The sequence below is a fragment of the Podarcis melisellensis genome (genome assembly GCF_964234715.1).
Source record: "Podarcis melisellensis genome assembly, chromosome: 17".
In the NCBI taxonomy this organism is placed as follows: Eukaryota; Metazoa; Chordata; class Lepidosauria; order Squamata; family Lacertidae; genus Podarcis; species Podarcis melisellensis.
Window position 1 is genome coordinate 9,874,679 of NC_138534.1, and position 17,534 is coordinate 9,892,212.

At 46.3% G+C, this 17,534-nt stretch overlaps 2 protein-coding genes across 5 annotated transcripts in view; both read right to left on the minus strand.

The window, feature by feature from the left end:
- Positions 1–2,525, minus strand: part of SWSAP1 (SWIM-type zinc finger 7 associated protein 1) — a 40,901-nt gene extending 38,376 nt beyond the window's left edge. Inside the window, exon 1 of the mRNA XM_081894791.1 lies at positions 2,395–2,525. Within this exon, the coding sequence (XP_081750917.1) occupies positions 2,395–2,502 (108 nt within the window). The 5' untranslated portion in view covers positions 2,503–2,525. The remainder of the gene's footprint in view (positions 1–2,394) is intronic.
- Positions 2,526–13,092: 10,567 nt separating this feature from the next.
- Positions 13,093–17,534, minus strand: part of PLPPR2 (phospholipid phosphatase related 2) — a 41,742-nt gene continuing 37,300 nt past the window's right edge. Inside the window, exons 8-10 of one of the 4 annotated variants that reach the window (XM_081894573.1) lie at positions 17,347–17,471; positions 16,597–16,641; positions 15,078–15,152 (exon numbers count right to left, since the gene is read on the minus strand). In XM_081894573.1, coding sequence (XP_081750699.1) covers positions 16,617–16,641; positions 17,347–17,471 — 150 coding nt within the window. In that variant the 3' untranslated portion in view covers positions 15,078–15,152; positions 16,597–16,616. Of the gene's footprint in view, positions 15,153–16,596; positions 16,642–17,346; positions 17,472–17,534 lie in introns of all 4 variants that reach the window. The other 3 variants (XM_081894572.1, XM_081894571.1, XM_081894574.1) reach the window with 3 other exon arrangements.

Consider the following 17,534-nt stretch of genomic DNA (forward strand, 5'->3'; position numbering starts at 1 on the left):
TTTATGGGGAGTGGGAAAAGCTTGGGAATAAGGACTGATGGGTTTTGGGGCTTCTCCGAAGGGAAATAGTTTCCTCTTGTTGTTTATTCCTCTCCCCCCTCCCACACACACTTCAGCCCACCTACTTTCCAAACCTCTGTTGCCAGGCACCCTGAAAGCAAAACCTTCATAGTATTCTGCTTGTTGGCTGAAGTTTCCTTAGGTTGTTGAAGCAGCAATCTGTGTTGGCCCAAGAGCTTTTGCTTCCTGTAAAGGTAAAGGTAAAGGGACCCCTGACCATTAGGTCCAGTCGTGACTGACTCTGGGGTTGCGGCGCTCATCTCGCTTTATTGGCTGAGGGAGCCAGCGTACAGCTTCCGGGTCATGTGGCCAGCATGACTAAGCCGCTTCTGGCGAACCAGAGCAACGCACGGAAACGCCGTTTACCTTCCCGCCGGAGTGGTACCTATTTATCTACTTGCACTTTTGACATGATTTCGAACTGCTAGGTTGGCAGGAGCAGGGACCGAGCAACGGGAGCTCACCCCATCGCAGGGATTCAAACCACCGACCTTCTGATCGGCAAGTCCTAGGCTCTGTGGTTTAACCCACAGTGCCACCTTACTGGACCCCAAATGGTGCCTTCCTGCTTTGGCCAACACTTTTTAAAAGTCTTGCTACAACTTTCAGAATCAAGCCTCCAGCCTCCCCACCCTGATGTGGGTTGCTTCACTCTGGTGCATGGCAGGGTCAGCCCTAGCAATACTGGACCATGTTAAATTCAGGCCAAGCTATTTTCTACTCCGCTGCATGCTTGCTACAGCCCTCAAGTGCCGCTGAATTCCAGCACCAAGGCCAGCTCCCATCTGCCCACTCTGCTTTGAAAACCAAACCAAACCCCACACTAATAATTGCTGAGAGCCTGGTTGAAATGCTAGAGGCTCTGGCAATGAATCCCATTGATGGACGACTCCAGATCACACCTCTAACATCCAGTCTGTTGCACTGGTATCTGACGAGGGCCATTTGCACCAGGCAACGTGAGATGCAATCCAGGGGGAATTGGAGATACTGGAACCATCTGGCAACTGGGTTCGCTCAGCCTTGGATCCATATAGCCCCAGGCGGAAGGATAAGCTTTAGTTAACTTCTCTCGCTCTCTCTCCCCCTCTCCCTCCTCCCCACATGCACACTGACTGCCGATCAGAAAGAAGGCATGTTTTTGCTCTGGTGATAGGAAATGGAAGGTGAAAGGTTTGGATGGAGGAAACCAGACCAGCTCTTTCTGCCTTATATCATATGGCCTCCCTGTTCCCTTAAGGCTTTAATAAGGGCTTTTCTATAAGTGACTTAAGATGCAACTTTGAATGCAAACATTTCTGAAGATCAATATCTTCCCAAGACAAATCAAGCCATTTCTAGCGCTGGATTTTCAGAAGAGTATTTTTTGTTACTCAGTTTTTCCTTAGTAATCCCATCCCCCCCCCCAAATCCAGAGATTCCATTGGGAAACTGTATGGATAAGTAGATTTAGGAAGAGTGCATTTTAAACATAAAAATAAATAAAGCATTTTAAAATGTTAAGTTCACAAAGGAGCATGAAGCCAATCATTTCTTTAAAAAAAAACACCAAAAAAAAAAAAAACCAGAACAACACTGCTGTCATTTTTAATGTTTTTGTCTGGCCTTTTGGCCCAACAGAAGCCTCCAGGGTCGTTCTTTAGATAGAGAAATTGAGAAGGTAATTTTAAAAAATAATAATCCAAAAACATTAAGAACCTCATATCAAGATATTGGAAATGTTGGGAATACCTTTAAACCATTCTTAAAGATGGAAAGAATAGGAGTACATTCTTGCTTCCTAATTAAATTCATACAAAAATGCATACATATATACCTCCCACAATTTCATGGTCGTGAAGCAGGTTACAGAAATGACATTTCAATCCCTCTCCTTCTTCTCACAAGAGTGTCAGTTGGGAAAGCTGGTGGAGGAATTATTAACTCCCCCCCCCGGGAGTGGGGGCTAAGAAAGTCAGGTGGGGGGGAATTAATAAAGCGGCAGCACAACACCACAACACACACACGGGATAGGATTTAGCCATGGGAACAGAGGGAAATACGAAGGTGTTTTAAAAAATAATTGGAGCGGGGTGGGGGGTGGGTGGGAGTTCAAAGCAGCCCTCTTTCCTCTCCCCCTGCCACACCTTAGCAATAATGCCATCTTCCCGGAGCAGCTGAAATACACCAGGAGACCTGTCCAGTCTAGAACACGCAAGAGCAGAAACGTGGGGCGGGCGGGGGGGAAGAGAAGACAAATCGGGGTTGCCTTGAAATCTGGAGGCTTCAAGCAGAGATTCCGCCCTGATCGAAACCGAGAAAGAGACAAGACAGACAGATGAGCCCCCGACTCACCCGTGTGGGTCTTTCCCCCGTTTCCTTTTTTGGCCTCTCCAGTACTGATGGGAGTTTCCCAAAGGCTGCCTCAGCCTCTTCCACCCTCTTCTCTTCTCCGCGGTCCATTCCCAGCTGAGGAAAGCCCTGGATTTCTGATGGAATCCCATCCTGGTGTGAGCATGGAGATTACGCCCTCCTCCTTCCCTCTCTCCCTCCCTCCCTCCCACCTCCTTCTCCTCCCTCCTCTCTCTACGATCCCTGCCGATGCTTCCCCTCCCTCGTCCAGAAACCTCCATGTTTCTGGGAGGGGAGGGGAAAACACACCACCCATCCTAGTCTCTTCCTGGCTCCCGACCCCACATCCCGGAGTACAAAAACGGGGGAGCGAAAAAACCAGCCCTCCTGCGCCCTGATGGACGCGCGCACACAGAGGCGCAGCCCTGGCCTAAAGCGCAGAGAGATGCCTGAGAACCACCCCACCCAGCTTAAAACACAATCTACCTTGGCAGACATGGGGGGCGGGGGCGGGAAACGCACCCCATGGAAACGGGAGGTGTGACCCCCCTTGCCAAAAGCGACTTCAAGCCCAGAAAAGGGCTGGGCTCAGCTGCCATCTAGCCTGGTGCCACTTTCCCCAGGAGCCCAAATGCCCCGGGGGTGGGGGTGGGGGAGTGTGGAGATGTCAGGAGGGATGGAAACTTAGCTGGGCACGTGGGTGCCGCCTCCCCCCCCTCTCTGAATTTGGAGTGGGCTGAGGCAGCGTTGGCAGCTGCTGGCAGGCAATTCTGGGAGGATGCAAACATTTTCTTTTCAAAAATGGGTTTCTTTGCAGGGGTGGCGGAGATAGAAGTATGTTTTCTTTCTGACTGGGATGTAGCAGGCAGGCAGGTGGGCCCTGCAAAGGGGGGGGGGACATGTGCCAAGTGTAGAGGAGGCAACTGAGTTGTGTACTGGGCTTGCCATGAGGCGAGGCACCCTTAAGAGCTGGTGAATTGGGGGCAAGGCAAACAGACCCGGCCCATCGCATGGGCAACCAGCCACTTAAGGAAGTTCTCCTGAACAAGCTTCATAGAAACCAGCTTGAGGTGCAGAGAAGTAGGAGCAGAGTCACTCAGAGGATCAGGAACGTGGTGAAGCTGCAAGAAAACCCAGCAAAAATGTGACATTTGGCAACCTTCTCCAGTTTTGTCACTCAGTTATTGAACATGAATTTTTATTCTGGGAAATGGAATGGTTTCTCTGTTTTTCGTTTCTCCATTTTGGCAGGTAAGCAAAACATCTCAAAAGCTGTCAGCTATCCTGTACTCTATAGTTGTTGTTTTAATGTTGAAAGTCAAGAGATGTCAGCCATCTAAACAACTCATGTTTTAAAGTTTAAACCTCCCATTAAACCTTTCAAATGTCACCTTTCAAAAGTCTCAATAGTGGCATATTAGGTCCTGGCCAATTTTCAGATCTTTGCAGCTGCTCATTTCAGCTCCAGTGCAGAACTAGGCACTATAGGGCAGGCCAAGATGTCAACTCCACTCTAATCAGCCTGTGGGGAAGGTTCCCTGAACACAACTCCCAATCCCTATTGGGATTGAAGTTGTGCAAGAACTTGGGCCCTGTTCTTTTCAGGGCGCCTCTGTAGGTTGCCTTGTGTATTCTGTCCCCCAGCGGTGTATTCTGCTTTCTCTTCTGTTGTCCTTAAGGTTGCCCAGACCAACTTTACACTTAGGCTCCTAGGAGGACCTACAGTCAATATCCCACCAAGTTTGGCCTTTCAGCTGTTAAATAGCCCTGCTTCTTCACCCCTTGCTTGCCAGATTTCCCCAAACAGAGCATGTTGCAGGCAAGCCACTCCCATTGATTGCACTTAGATCAACGGTGACCATGCACGTTCCATGTGCCCAAAGATGTTCGCAGCTAGCCAACACATTTGCTTCACCAAAGCTATTTCGCACGCCTAAAGCTCTGGTTGGTTGGTTAACGAATCTGGAAATAACAGAGGGAAAGAAGAAGGCAGGAAGGAGACTAGACGTCTCTTCAGAGGAAAAAGAGTCACTTCATGTTACAAGATTTTCTTCTTCTTCATGGATGCAGGAACAAAACACCTGTGAGATCCCTTTTTACACCAACACCCACCCACATGTGAGATGATCATGCTACAATTGTCCATGGGTCAACACAGGAATGGGGCCCAGTCCACAAAGGGGAGCTAAGTGTGCAAAATTACAGAACTGTGTAAAAGCCACTGCTGGTACTTCTGGGAGAGATGCAGTATTGGAGAGGCAGCTTATAATTATACAGCTTTCCAAAGACATCTGATGGCAACCCTGTATCAGGAAGTTGTAAAGGTTTGAAGTTTGCTAAGTTTTTTAAAAAATAATAATGTTGGAAGCTGTTCAGAGTGGCTGGGGCAACCCAGTCAGACAGGCGGGGTAGGTTGTTGTTGTTGTCATCACCATCATCAACTGGGCAATGCTCTCTTGTATTCTAGGGGATGCAAACAAGATCCATCAGTTGTCCACCCAGAGTATAGACTCAGTCCATGCAATGGTAAAAGGAAGGATGGGAAGGAGAGAAGCAGCAGTCATTAAAAATGTCTTAATGTCTTATTGTTATGTTGCCCAGTGTATGATAAGATACAGGGACATTATTGAGGTTCACCAAGAGTAGCAAAATAAAATAATAATAATAATAATAGAAAACCTGGGGCTCACCCTGTTGCAGGTAAAAACCTGTAGGTGCTTAGCGCACACACACACACACACACACACACACACACAGACATGAAGTGAAATAGGCACATACATGATCTTCCTAGATGATCATGTACTGCAAACAGATGCAAGTTTTTGCTGCAGTCTTTCACACCCACATATGAGGAATGCCACGTGTAGAGTGGCCCTTTGCCCAGACCAAGACAAGGGCACAATAACACTACCAGACACAAATAAATGCTCAGAGAGAGATACATGCAAGCATTTCTCTTCCCCTTACCCTTCTCTCTGCAGAAAGGCACACATCACCATTAGAGATAGTACAGTGGTACCTCGGGTTAAGAACTTAATTCGTTCTGGAGGTCCGTTCTTAACCTGAAGCTGTTCTTAACCTGAGGTACCACTTTAGCTAAAGGGGCCTCCTGCTGCTGCCACACTGCCGGAGCACGATTTCTGTTCTCATCCTGAAGCAAAGTTCTTAACCCGAGGTACTATTTCTGGGTTAGCGGAGTCTGTAACCTGAAGTGTCTGTAACCTGAAGCGTCTGTAACCCAAGGTACCACTGTAATGCATTTGTTCTCATGCCACCCACATGCCCAAGGGGCGGCATGAGAACATCTGAAGAGGGTTGTTTTCTTTGCTTGTCTTGCTGTGCCATGCTCACCCTCCACCCCCCAATCCATGCTTCCGAGCACCCCCCCCCGCCCAAAATCACCTGACCGGGCATTTGCAGGCAGCAACCCACCCTGCCTGTCTCCACCTAGGATGATGGACTGGCTTTAAAAGGCGAGCCCCTGGGAAGGCAGTGATTGAATCATGGTCTTCCCAGGTGATCCATCTCATGTACCCACTCTCAGCTAATGGGAGATTAATGGGGGGAAATGTCTGCCCGGAGGGTGCTCTGAAATATTTATTGAGATGGTGTGGATAAGGTGGAGCACCTGCACCTTATCAGAGGGCTGACAAGACTGGTTCCTTTCTATGACAACCAGGGAGGAGCAAAGGTCATGTTAGGGAGAAAGAAAGAGCTGGTAGGAGAAGGTTTGGAAAGGTAACAAAGCTGAGTGTGCTACAGTTCTCCCAAGGACTGGGGGAAAACTAGAAGACTCACCTCTCTCTATCACAGGGCAGAGCACTGAACTTCCCTGATTCAGAGAGCAAGCATCTCCCCAAAGAGCAAGCCCTCCACCTCACGATCAGGATTGTGGCAAAATGTTATTAATGTATTCCTTCCTACACCAGGGTGGAGGAGCTGTCCAGGCACCAGTTATTTGATTTTTCAAAGAACACAGTTGCTAATTTTGTGAAAGGTGTCACGTCTGGTCTAGCCCACAAGGGAAAGCCATGGAGTTTCTAAAAGTCAAGAGAGAAGACCTGAGTGTTGCTTCCCAGCTGGCCATAACTCCCCTCTGGCTATAACTGAATCAGGATCTCCTGGCTGAGATCAGAACACACAGAACTCTTAAACTGGCTACCTTGGATCAGCAGTCCAGGGATCCTCAAACTTTTTCAGCAGGGGGCTGGTCCACTTTTCCTCAGACTTTGTGGAGGGCTGGACTAGATTTTGATCAAACAAAAAAATAATGGATGAGGGGCAATGAGCGGCGCGTGAAAGGGCTCCGGAGAGGGGCTGCTTTAAATGGTGGCCACTCAAGAGGGGCGCTCAGCCAACTGCGGCTCCTGTGTCTTGCGAGCGGCAGGGGCTGGTGGCGGCGGTGGGGTGAAGGGATGATGAGTGGCACACGAAAGGGCTCTGAAGAGGGGCTGACACCAACAAAGCCCAGCCCCCTTCCTCCTCTAGGCAGGACAGGGAGAAGCCAGGAGGAGGGAGGGAGGGAGGAGGTGGCGTTGCCACCGTGTAAGGGAGAGGAAAGGTAGTAATATTTTCAGCATTTTCAACATAGCCACTGCTATGCATTTCATAAGCAAAGTAGAATTGTGTCACTGCCTTCAATGTTGCATTGGGCTCAGGTAAGTGAGCGTCATACTGCAGCCTTAAATCCTTAAACAGGAGTCAGTGCTTTACACTGATGACAGCCAGAAATGTACTCTCAAGGAGTAATATGTGCTTTGATACAAGGATGAAGTGGGGAACCCCAAATCCCTTCACCAAATAGAGCTCCCTGTTCTCTCCCTGCCTGCTACCGTATTTTTCGCTCTATAAGACGCAGCAGACCACAAGACGAACCTAGTTTTTAGAAGAGGAAAACAAGAAAAAAAATATTCTGACTCTCAAAAGCCAGAACAGCAAGAGGGATCGCTGCGCAGTGAAAGCAGTAATCCCTCTTGCTGTTCTGGCTTCTGGGATAGCTGCGCAGCCTGCATTCACTCCATAAGATGCACACACATTTCCCCTTACTTTTTAGGAGGGAAAAAGTGAGTCCTATAGAGCAAAAAATACGGTAACTTTTGAAAATCCTAAGCATGGAGGTGAAGGCAGCACAGCACCCCACTTTCCCGCAAAACCCACTGTTTAATAATACAGTGGCACCTCGGGTTACATACGCTTCAGGTTACATGCGCTTCAGGTTACAGACTCCGCTAACCCAGAAATATTACCTTGGGTTAAGAACTTTGCTTCAGGATGAGAACAGAAATCGTGCTCCGGTGGCGCGGCGGCAGCGGGAGGTTCCATTAGCTAAAATGGTGCTTCAGGTTAAGAACAGTTTCAGGTTAAGAACGGACCTCCGGAATGAATTAAGTACTTAACCCAAGGTATAATAATAATAATAATAATAATAATAATAATAATAATAATACAATTTTTTTTTATACTCCGCCCCCGCCCCCCAGCCAGAACTGGGCTCAAGGCGGCTAACACCAATAAAATTACAATAAAACATAATTGGGGGGGACAGACAAAAAAATGCATAAAGAAATGAAAAACAAGACAATCAGAGTAAATATTTTAATATTTGCATTCATTTCCCATTGTTGTCAGGGTCCAGGGAAGACCTAAATGTGAACCCACTGAGACCAACTCTGATCTCTCCAACAGGAAAGCGGGGAAGGAAGAGATTCCTTTTGCCTCAGCAACGTCATGTGAAAGAATCTGATGGAAAACAGTCTGCAGCGAGTTTGATTTCTGACCGACCCCATAACTCAGGTGTCCAAATGCAGAGGAAGACTCAGCAGGGTTCCTGTATTTTATTTTACAGTGGTACCACGTGTTACAAACACTTCAGGTTACAGATGCTGCAGGTTACAGACTCTGCTAACCCAGAAATAGTACCTCGGGTTAAGAACTTTGCTTCAGGATGAGAACAGAAATCGTGCTCTGGCGGCACAGTGGCAGCGGGAGGCCCCATTAGCTAAAGTGGTGCCTCAGGTTAAGAACAGTTTCAGGTTAAGAACGGACCTCCGGAACAAATTAAGTTCTTAACCTGAGGTACCACTGTATTTTTGTACTGTGAGGAAGAAGGAATTTCAGTACAGTATCTGCAGTTTTCCTTGTCCCTATGTGACAAGCTACACCTGACAACATCAACTTTAACTTTGCCTGGTCTTCCACTGCATCGAGTTAGCCTGCCCAAAACTTGATAGAAACTGGGAGAACCTGCTGATCAATTTCCTCTGAATAAAGTTAATTCAACAGGGATTGATGGGTTGACCAATCTCCCAAAGGATTTATTTGAACTATTAAGAGAACTTATTGCAATGTTGAATTTTTGAGCAAGAAATCCACCCACACAATAAAATTATCAAAGAAGCAATGTTATTACTAGTAGCTGTTAATGGAAGATACTTAAATGTTGTGGTGCCAGATTCCAGCGCAACTCAACATGGGTAAACAAACAGGGCTCCCTGAAGACATTTTGCTGCCCAAGGGAAAGGACAAGATATACGGTATATAACATAGTGCAACTGACTTTCAGGGTTGGTGTGTTGTGCAACAAGCTCACAGAGTGCAATGAGACTGAGTGTTTTGGGGGGGGAGGCTTGGTTAATTTCATTGTACACAGGTTGTACATTGACAATAAAGGTATCATTATCATTATCATTAAAGATGGCACACACAAATTCCACTAGAGAGAGAATCTGACGAGAGTAGAAGCTGAATCTTGTTTCAAAATTGGTGATGTTCCACCATACCTGAAGGAGGGCACCAAGCAAGCTTAGCTTCAGGCCCAATGTGGGGCACGAATCCACGACCCTGAGATTAAGCGTCTCATGCTCTTCAATGTCTAAAATCCCTGGTAGAGGACAAGGATCCTGAGATCATGTTCAGGGTAGCCAAATTCTGTGTGATTGCCATAAAACCTGGGGAACAAGCTGTGCTATCATAATGATTAAGGTTTTAAATGATAATTTTAGGTTATATGTTAGTGACTAAGTTTTAATTTATATATATTTTAACTGTTGCTCTATCTGTATTGTCCCTGTTATGCCTAATTGCAAATTCAAATGTATCCCTATTGTGTTTTATGACTTCCTTGATATTGTATGTGGGCTGGAACTGGTCTGTGACCGAAATAATAAAATTCAGCTTAGCTTCAGCAAGGAGGACAGGATGGCAAGAGGAGGAGCTGCTGCTGCCTGGGGTTTCTGCTTAACTCTTCTTAGAATTTTATTTTTATTGTTCACAGGTATGAGTGCCTATCTCCTTCATCCCATCTGCCAACAATAAGCATGAAGTACGTTATATTTATCTTATTGTCTGTTTTGTTCCATAGCCATGGGAGGATTTGTTAAGGAATCTCTGATCTAACAAGATCTATAGTCCAAAAGAGCTTAAAACCAGTTCCATTTTAGATGGGATACTTAACCCAAGTGAATCACCATTCAGTGAGATCCTCCCTTCTTTGTTCATTAACATATATTATGTATCTAAGTGACAGTGCTGCAAATTCATCTTCAGAATTTTTGTTTATTCATGCTCTTAATTGTTTAGTAGGGTTTTCGGCAAATGCTTGCTTGGACCACTTCCAAAATGTTATTTATTTCAGAAATCTAGTGCTTTTCGCTGTCTTGCTGCATCCTGAAGGTATGTCACTATTTCTATAAAAGGTAGCGATCAGTTTTGCTTTCTGGACAATAACAACAGGGCAAGTTCCAGAGATGGTTGTTGTTGTTTAGTCGTTTAGTCGTGTCTGACTCTTCTTGACCCCATGGACCAGAGCACGCCAGGCACTCCTGTCTTCCACTGCCTCCCGCAGTTTAGTCAAACTCATGCGGTAGCTTTGAGAACACTGTCCAACCATCTCATCCTCTGTCATCCCCTTCTCCTTGTGCCCTCCATCTTTCCCAACATCAGGGTCTTTTCCAGGGAGTCTTCTCTTCTCATGAGGTGGCCAAAGTATTGGAGCCTCAGCTTCAGGATCTGTTCTTCCAGTGAGCACTCAGGGCTGATTTCCTTAAGAATGGAGAGGTTTGATCTTCTTGCAGTCCATGGGACTCTCAAGAATCTCCTCCAGCACCATAATTCAAAAGCATCCATTCTTTGGCGATCAGCCTTCTGAGATGGTTGTACATTGTGCCAAATTACATTACCAGGTTCAGCAAAGACCTTTGTCTCCAAAAAATTGCACAGTGAGGCAAGTCCACCACATGTGGAGGAATGTACCTTTATTACTGCAACCTCTCCAACAGACAATTTAATTGGGGAATGATACCAGTGGAGGACTGGTTTTAAAGAGGACTTTCTAACTTTTGCCGAGACCATCTTAAAAAGTCTTCCCTGCTCTCTGAGGGCTTGCCAATTTTCTTTACCTATTGATTCCCCAATGCCTGGTTCCCATATCAATGTTAAGCCTACTGTTCCCAAGCTAAACAAACCCTGCAATTTATATAATGTTGAGACCATACCTTTACTATTTGGCAAATATGTGTCAGTAATAAGATTTTCAGATAATGGCCATGTCATGTCTGTCTTGGATGAGGTACAAGAAGCAATATTTGATGTATGGCTAAGAAGCAATATTTGATGTATGGCTAACTAACTTACTCTGGCTTTTCTCAGTTGTTATTTATGTTGTTCCCTGATTTTAGGGGTTACTCTCATATTCGATAGAGGTGTTTCTGTTCCTCCATAAACTGCTTTTTCTTATCATCAAAATGGGATGGTAAACAGATGGTGTTAAGAAAAATTGTGTTAGCAGATGGTGTTAAATCAATCAATGACAGTTTTCCACATGTACTGGATTTCTTTAGATGGAATGAGAAATTCCCAGTTATGGAAAATAACGAGCAAAACTTTTAACTATCTTTATAGGCAATAAATGCCATGGGTGATATCCAACTAAGTCAGAAAAGACCCTTTGAAATCAATCAACTTAAGTACTTAAGTTGTGCCAGGGACATAGTGACAAGCCTCCTTAAGTTCCTTGGCCACAGCCTTAAAAAAACCAAAAAAACCAAATGGGCTAGATTTCTAAGAAGAGAAATACAGCTCATCACAATCGAAACATGAAACACAACTGGGAATGGGGAGAGGATAAGAATGCTAACTAATACCTAAAGTTATAGGGAAGTCAAATTTAATTTTTCTAAGAATTCTCCACAGTCAAGGAAGAAAGAAAGTCCTGTCATTTGCCAGAGATCATGTATATCCATTGCAACACAAAACAGGTGTTCTGTTCCAGGTCAGGCATATACAAAGGTGTCTCCTCATTAAAGGGAGATTACTGGCAGGAAGACCCGATCCTGGAAGAGGCCTACCAATACTGCTGTTGTTTTTGAAACTGTGGAGCCTAATCAGGGAGGAAAGAGGTAGGGGAAACTAACTTGGAACGAAGTTTCTCCCATGCCCCCTTACATTATCATCAAAACTCTGTCTTGTCCCCCTGCAAGTCATTTAATATTTTATTTATTTTTAAAATATTTTATTTTTCCAATTTTTCATTTTACAATGTTTCTACCAAGAAAAAATCTAATCTAAACAAAAACCAACATTTTCTTCGACTTGCTTCTCCTCCTCTCTGCTGTTCCTTATTTTATATCACAATCTTACTGCATCACCAATTCCAACCTATTTATAAATTTAATCTTTTTACTCTCTATGTTGTTGTTTTTTTACTGCTCCTGTTTATGTCAACCCTGCTAACGTTTTTAATTGTTTACAATTTGTCTTCATAAATTCAACAAATTCACATTCTGTTATTGAAAAAGTCTCTCGTCTGGATCTCTTATTCTTCTGGCAAGTTTCACCATCTCTTCATATTCCATCAGTTTTAATTGCCGATCTTCTTTCATTGGGACTGTTTCTTCTTTCCACCTTTGGGCATATACCATTCGCAAATCATTTATTTTTTACACTGACCCTGCACCCAGGACACTTTAGATCAAGACCTTTTCAGCCTGGAGGCCATATTCTCCCTTATGGGACTCCAGGCCAGAGGTCAGGATCTGCCCAAGCCATTTTGCTACCTGGGGCAAAGGGAAAGGAAGTGAATTCCCCATTTTTTGCACAAAATTTGACTAGACAGCTGATTCTTACTTCAGCACTGGTGATGGAATAGACTGGGACAACCCAGTCAGATGGGTGGGGTACAAATAATGAAAATAATAATAATAATAATAATAATAATAATAATAATAATAATGTCTTCCACCACATCCTTAGGGCAGCGAGCTAGTTTAGGGGCTGTAGGACAGACCACATGGCACATTTCTAGCCACCTTTCCTCCCCCAGAATTTGCTGTCTGAGGCAGTTGCCTCTCTCCTTCTGCCTTATGGAAGGACACCTGAAACAACAATACGCAGATTAATGGATGTGGCACAGTAGGCTCTATTCCAGCCACTCAGAAAGTCAGAGGTTTAGACACACCCATCCATCCACTCCATTCTCCATCCAGCCAAACAAGAGGCATTATGACAGTTCAAGGAGACCAGGCAAAAGCACTCAAGAAGAGCATGAAGGAAGGCTAAAATTGCAAACTGATGTGGAGATTGGAAAAATGAGAAACCAACAGTGACCCCTCCATATTTGATCCACAGTGAACTGGGCATCCCCAAGTTCCACTCAAACCACCACAACCCTTTCTCAAATGAATGACTCGCCTGAACAAGAGAGATTGTTAAAACATTAGTTTATTCAATTCATTCTGGAAACGTGTGGGTGTTCCATTGCTCCAAGCATAGTAGCAGCAGCCCAGACCCTCTGGTGCTCTCTGAAGCATCCCTCTGCCCCCAGGATGTATCCAAAATATGCCCAGTGGTTATGCTGCATTGGCACAGCAGCGGTTGTCGGCACCAGGGCGAGGTGCTGGCTTGGCTGGGAGTTGGGGGTCTCTCAAATGTCTGGGCAGAGAGGCCCAGGGCAGTGCTTCTTCCCAGAAGCTGGGGGGTTACCCACAGTAGGCAGGCAGAATGTTGTGAGGACAGCACTGTCTGCCAAGATGCTTGCAACTGAAATATCTGGAAGAGTGGGGTTGCTGCTGGTGGGCGAAAGAGGTGTGACGGGGACAATGAAGCTATCTATGTCATGCATGTAAGCTAATGTTATTCCTGACCTGGCTTCGACCACAGTGGGAATGGGAATTGAGAGAAGTTGCTTCAACTCTTGTATCAGTAGTGAGAGCAGGCCCCTAAGAGACAACAGGGTTGGAGGGTCTGTCCTAAGTCACCCTAGAATACCCACATGCAAACGGCTCCAAGCCCAATGGGGGATGTGACTACAGGGAACTGGTCTAATGGGCCATTGAAGGTTCAGGGTTCAAGGGACTCTATATGCTTAGAGTCATGCTAACGCAGAGCTCCGGGAGCCCTTTCTAGAGCACAGCAGCTGGTCCTGGTCCATACTCGGAAAGGCTCCATTTGAGCCACAGCAGAAAGTGATTGGAACATTTGCAGAATGCCACATAACCTGGTTCTATGAGCATGTGGAGGCTGTATGTTTCAGGTCATTGGTCTGCCTAGACCAGAATCATGTCTATTCTGACCAGCAATGGTTTTTCCAAGGTCTCAGGCAGAGGTTCTTCTCTGCTGATTGAGATTGAGATCCTGACACAACTGCTCTTTCTTAAAATGACCACCAGTTTTGGGGGCCACCAGAAGGTGCCAAGATCAGCTGCTGCACATAGAAACAGAGCCCACCACAGACGCCTTCCTGAAATGCTTCCAACCCATCATTCCCCATGTCCCTCCCCTTCCCCAGGGTGTACAGAGGCTGGTATGCAAACAGCACTTGTTAAGTGATGGGCATTTGGAGGCCTTTGTCTTTTCTGGTGGACCGACTGATGCCGGCCTGTAAGTCGCTAAGCTGGTGTTCCATAAATGCCTCCCTCTAGTCTGCATTGCTGAACACTAGAAGGAAACACTTCCTATCCTTGTCCCCAGCTCTGGAGGTCAACAGCCTCCCAAACAATGCTATAGTAGCCCCTGGGTTTAGTCATTCTGTCCTCCCTGCCTGGGTTTCTGTTCCTTTGTTCCCCAACCAAATCCTCAGACGTTGGCCATTGGCCTTGTCTTTGGACAAAACTCCACCCAGCTCATTCCTGGTTGAATATAACTGAGAACCTGCTTCCTTTGGGCTCAAAGGGTATGGGATGTCATTCCATGTAGACAAAGCTATTTCTTGGAAACAGCACTGAACCCCATTGCAAAAGAGAAAAAAGCAGCTGTGGAAAGGATGGGGGTGCCAAGTCGGTCAGTGTGCATCCCAGTTTCCTTAAAGAGGCACAAAAGGCCACAGCAAGAAGGAAGTGGTGAGGAGTCTTAACTCTTAAAGTCCCAGTAGGTTCAGTCTCCCAGAAGACACACAACTAGCAGCAAGATCGAGCCCCTGCAAACAGCCCCAGGCTCCCTGGAAAACGTAGAAGGTTTCATTCTTACTCTCCCTGCCCCCAAGCTATGTTGCACACTCGCATCAGATAATCTGAAGTATGTCATGACAATCAACGAACCTGGTCCCAGGAAAGGCCAAGGAGGAGGTTGGGAAATTGAGAGTGTGAGAAGTTAGACGCCCCCACCCCCCTGAAAAAAAGGCCCAGTCCCACAGTAAGGAGACCAGGAGTGCCTCCATTGGTCAGACTTCGCTTGTGACTGACCGGGAGGGAATGAGGACATCTGGGGTGGTGGGGAAAAGACACAGCTGAGGATCAGGTGACCTCTGAGAACACAACTCCGTGATTCTGGAACAGAAAGAGGGAGAGGCAAAAGAAAGATAGTCAGTTCTGCCTTCAGAAACAGTAACAAATTGTTAGAGAGGTCTGAGTTTGATCAGAACCTTCAGCTGGGACCTACTAGAACCAAAACGGCAGGGTCATGACTGTGGTGCAACACCCAAGGTAATATATCAAGTGGAATGTAGTACCACATTTACTCAAATGTAATGGGCCATCAAATCTAATGCACACCTCAATTTTCTAAACCTTGAAACCAAAAAAGTATTTGCTGGAAAATGTAAATGTGCCATCAAACATAATGCGCACCTGAATTTTCGTGACATAATTCGGCCAAAAAAGGTGCGCATTACATTCGAGTAAATCCAGTAATTTTAAAGCTTTCCTCATATTGTTGATGTGTGTGCATTTTAAAGAAGCACACTCCTAGACCTTGTGGCTATAAGATGGTGTTTTTAAGTGGAAGGGAGGATTTTCCGCTTATAGGTTTGGAAAATTCAGAGGAAAAGTTGACCTAGTCTTTACTTATAGCCCTGCCATATGAGACTTCACCCCCCCCCCCGTCTTCTGGTTGTTGCAAAAATGTCTCAAACAACAACAAAAAGTTTATTTTGGTGTGAACAACACATATATATATAAAAGGCAAAGCAGCACAGCAACAAAGAAAACCAAGACTTGCAGCACAGTTCTGTGCCTACTTACTCAAGAGTAAGTTCCACTGTCTTCAGTGGGGCTTATACCCCTGTAAGTGGGCATAGGATTGCGACCTATGTGTGTGGATTAGGTTGGCTATGTAAATTTATCTAGCTGGAATAGTTTATTCTTGTCTCAGAATTTTTCTAGTTGCGGAATTTGGAGTATCTAGCACAGAACCACACACACACACACAAATACACACACACACATAAACACAACATTGCTGCTGGTTTCCTTTGAAGGATGTGCCTGCAAGCGTTTGTTTCTCGAGGGTCATATGATCTGCAGCAGATATGATACGAAGTGCATTCAACGCTCTGTTTTCAGCCTGTCTTTGACCCATCAGCGCTGCTGGGAAGGGAGCCTGAGACCCAGTGGAGCTAGTTACCCCCAGACATGAGTCCCTTGCTCTCCTGAACTGCCACCCCATCCCTGCTGCTCTTCAGAGAGAGGTGCTGTCTTCCTCCAGTGCTCAAAACCAAAGCAGAAGCATGGTGTGGCAGTCACATTCTCAAGGAAGCCAGCTGCTGGGTTGTACCCCACCTGCCCAAGCAGGCTAACCCTCAGGACTTTGCTCACTATGTTGAGGTCACTTCCTGCTGTTCTGCAAAGCATCAGAGAAAGCATGGCACAGCCAGAGCAAGCGGGTTATTAATGCTCAAGCTCAGGGAAGCAGGGGGCGGGGGAAAAGGCTGGTGCATGTTGCCTGCAGGATGGGCAATGGGCATCCACAGATAAGCTGTCCATGCAAACACACCTCCAAGGGCATTTGTTAACCTACTCCGCCATGTTGCCAGGCCTCCTGTTGCACACAGAATTGTCAGAATAAGGATCTCGCCCAAGGATGACTCTCCCCTTCCCTTAAAATGAAGAGAGCTCTCTGCGATTTAGGGTGATGCTCCCCCCTCACTGAGGGGCAGATGGGGCTCGTCAACCTGGAAAGGGACCCATCTAGGAGTAGGAAAACTCTGGTCCTAAACGTCTGCCCCCTTGCAGGATATCTTCGGGAGAAGAAAAGGCTAAGGAGTAAACCCTACACAAATCCAGAGTCGAGTTCCTAAGACAGTTGCATGGTGCCTTGTACATCTTGCTCTGCTTTCCTTTGGACCACATCAGCAAGGCCAAGAGGGGGGCGGGTTTTATCATCTGGGCAGCCCAGGACCTCCATACACCCTGCCCAGGTGGATAGGAATCTTCTTGCTTCCTTCAATGCTTCCTTTCCGCCTGAAGGGTCTCCTCAAACCACCAAAGCATCTGACCCAACTCCCTTGACATCTTCATGTCTGTCTCTCTGGACCCATCCATTCCCACAGCCCTCTCTTCTCAACTCTTGCAGCCCTCAACTTTCTTGACCTCTAGTTATTCCCTACGCTGACGCCCTGCCCCAAATATTATTCTCCCTCAATGAGTGTTCCGCCTTGAGCAAGCAGTGGGGATGGCATCTTGCAGGGGGCTGAGTCTGACCCAAAGGCAGTTCCCTCCCCCTTCCTCCAGATCAGTCACTTACTCGTAGGGGCGGGCCATTGCTGCGTTTCCAGGCGCCGCCAAGCGGAGAGATCGCGCTAGCTGCCTTTCCAGGCCTCTTGAGAGTAGTGTAGAAAACTCCTGTTCTTCTGGGGGGTCCCTCACCTGCTACATCCCCACCCCACCCCAAGGGGGGCGGGCAGGCAGCACCATAGCAGGGGAGTGGGGGAG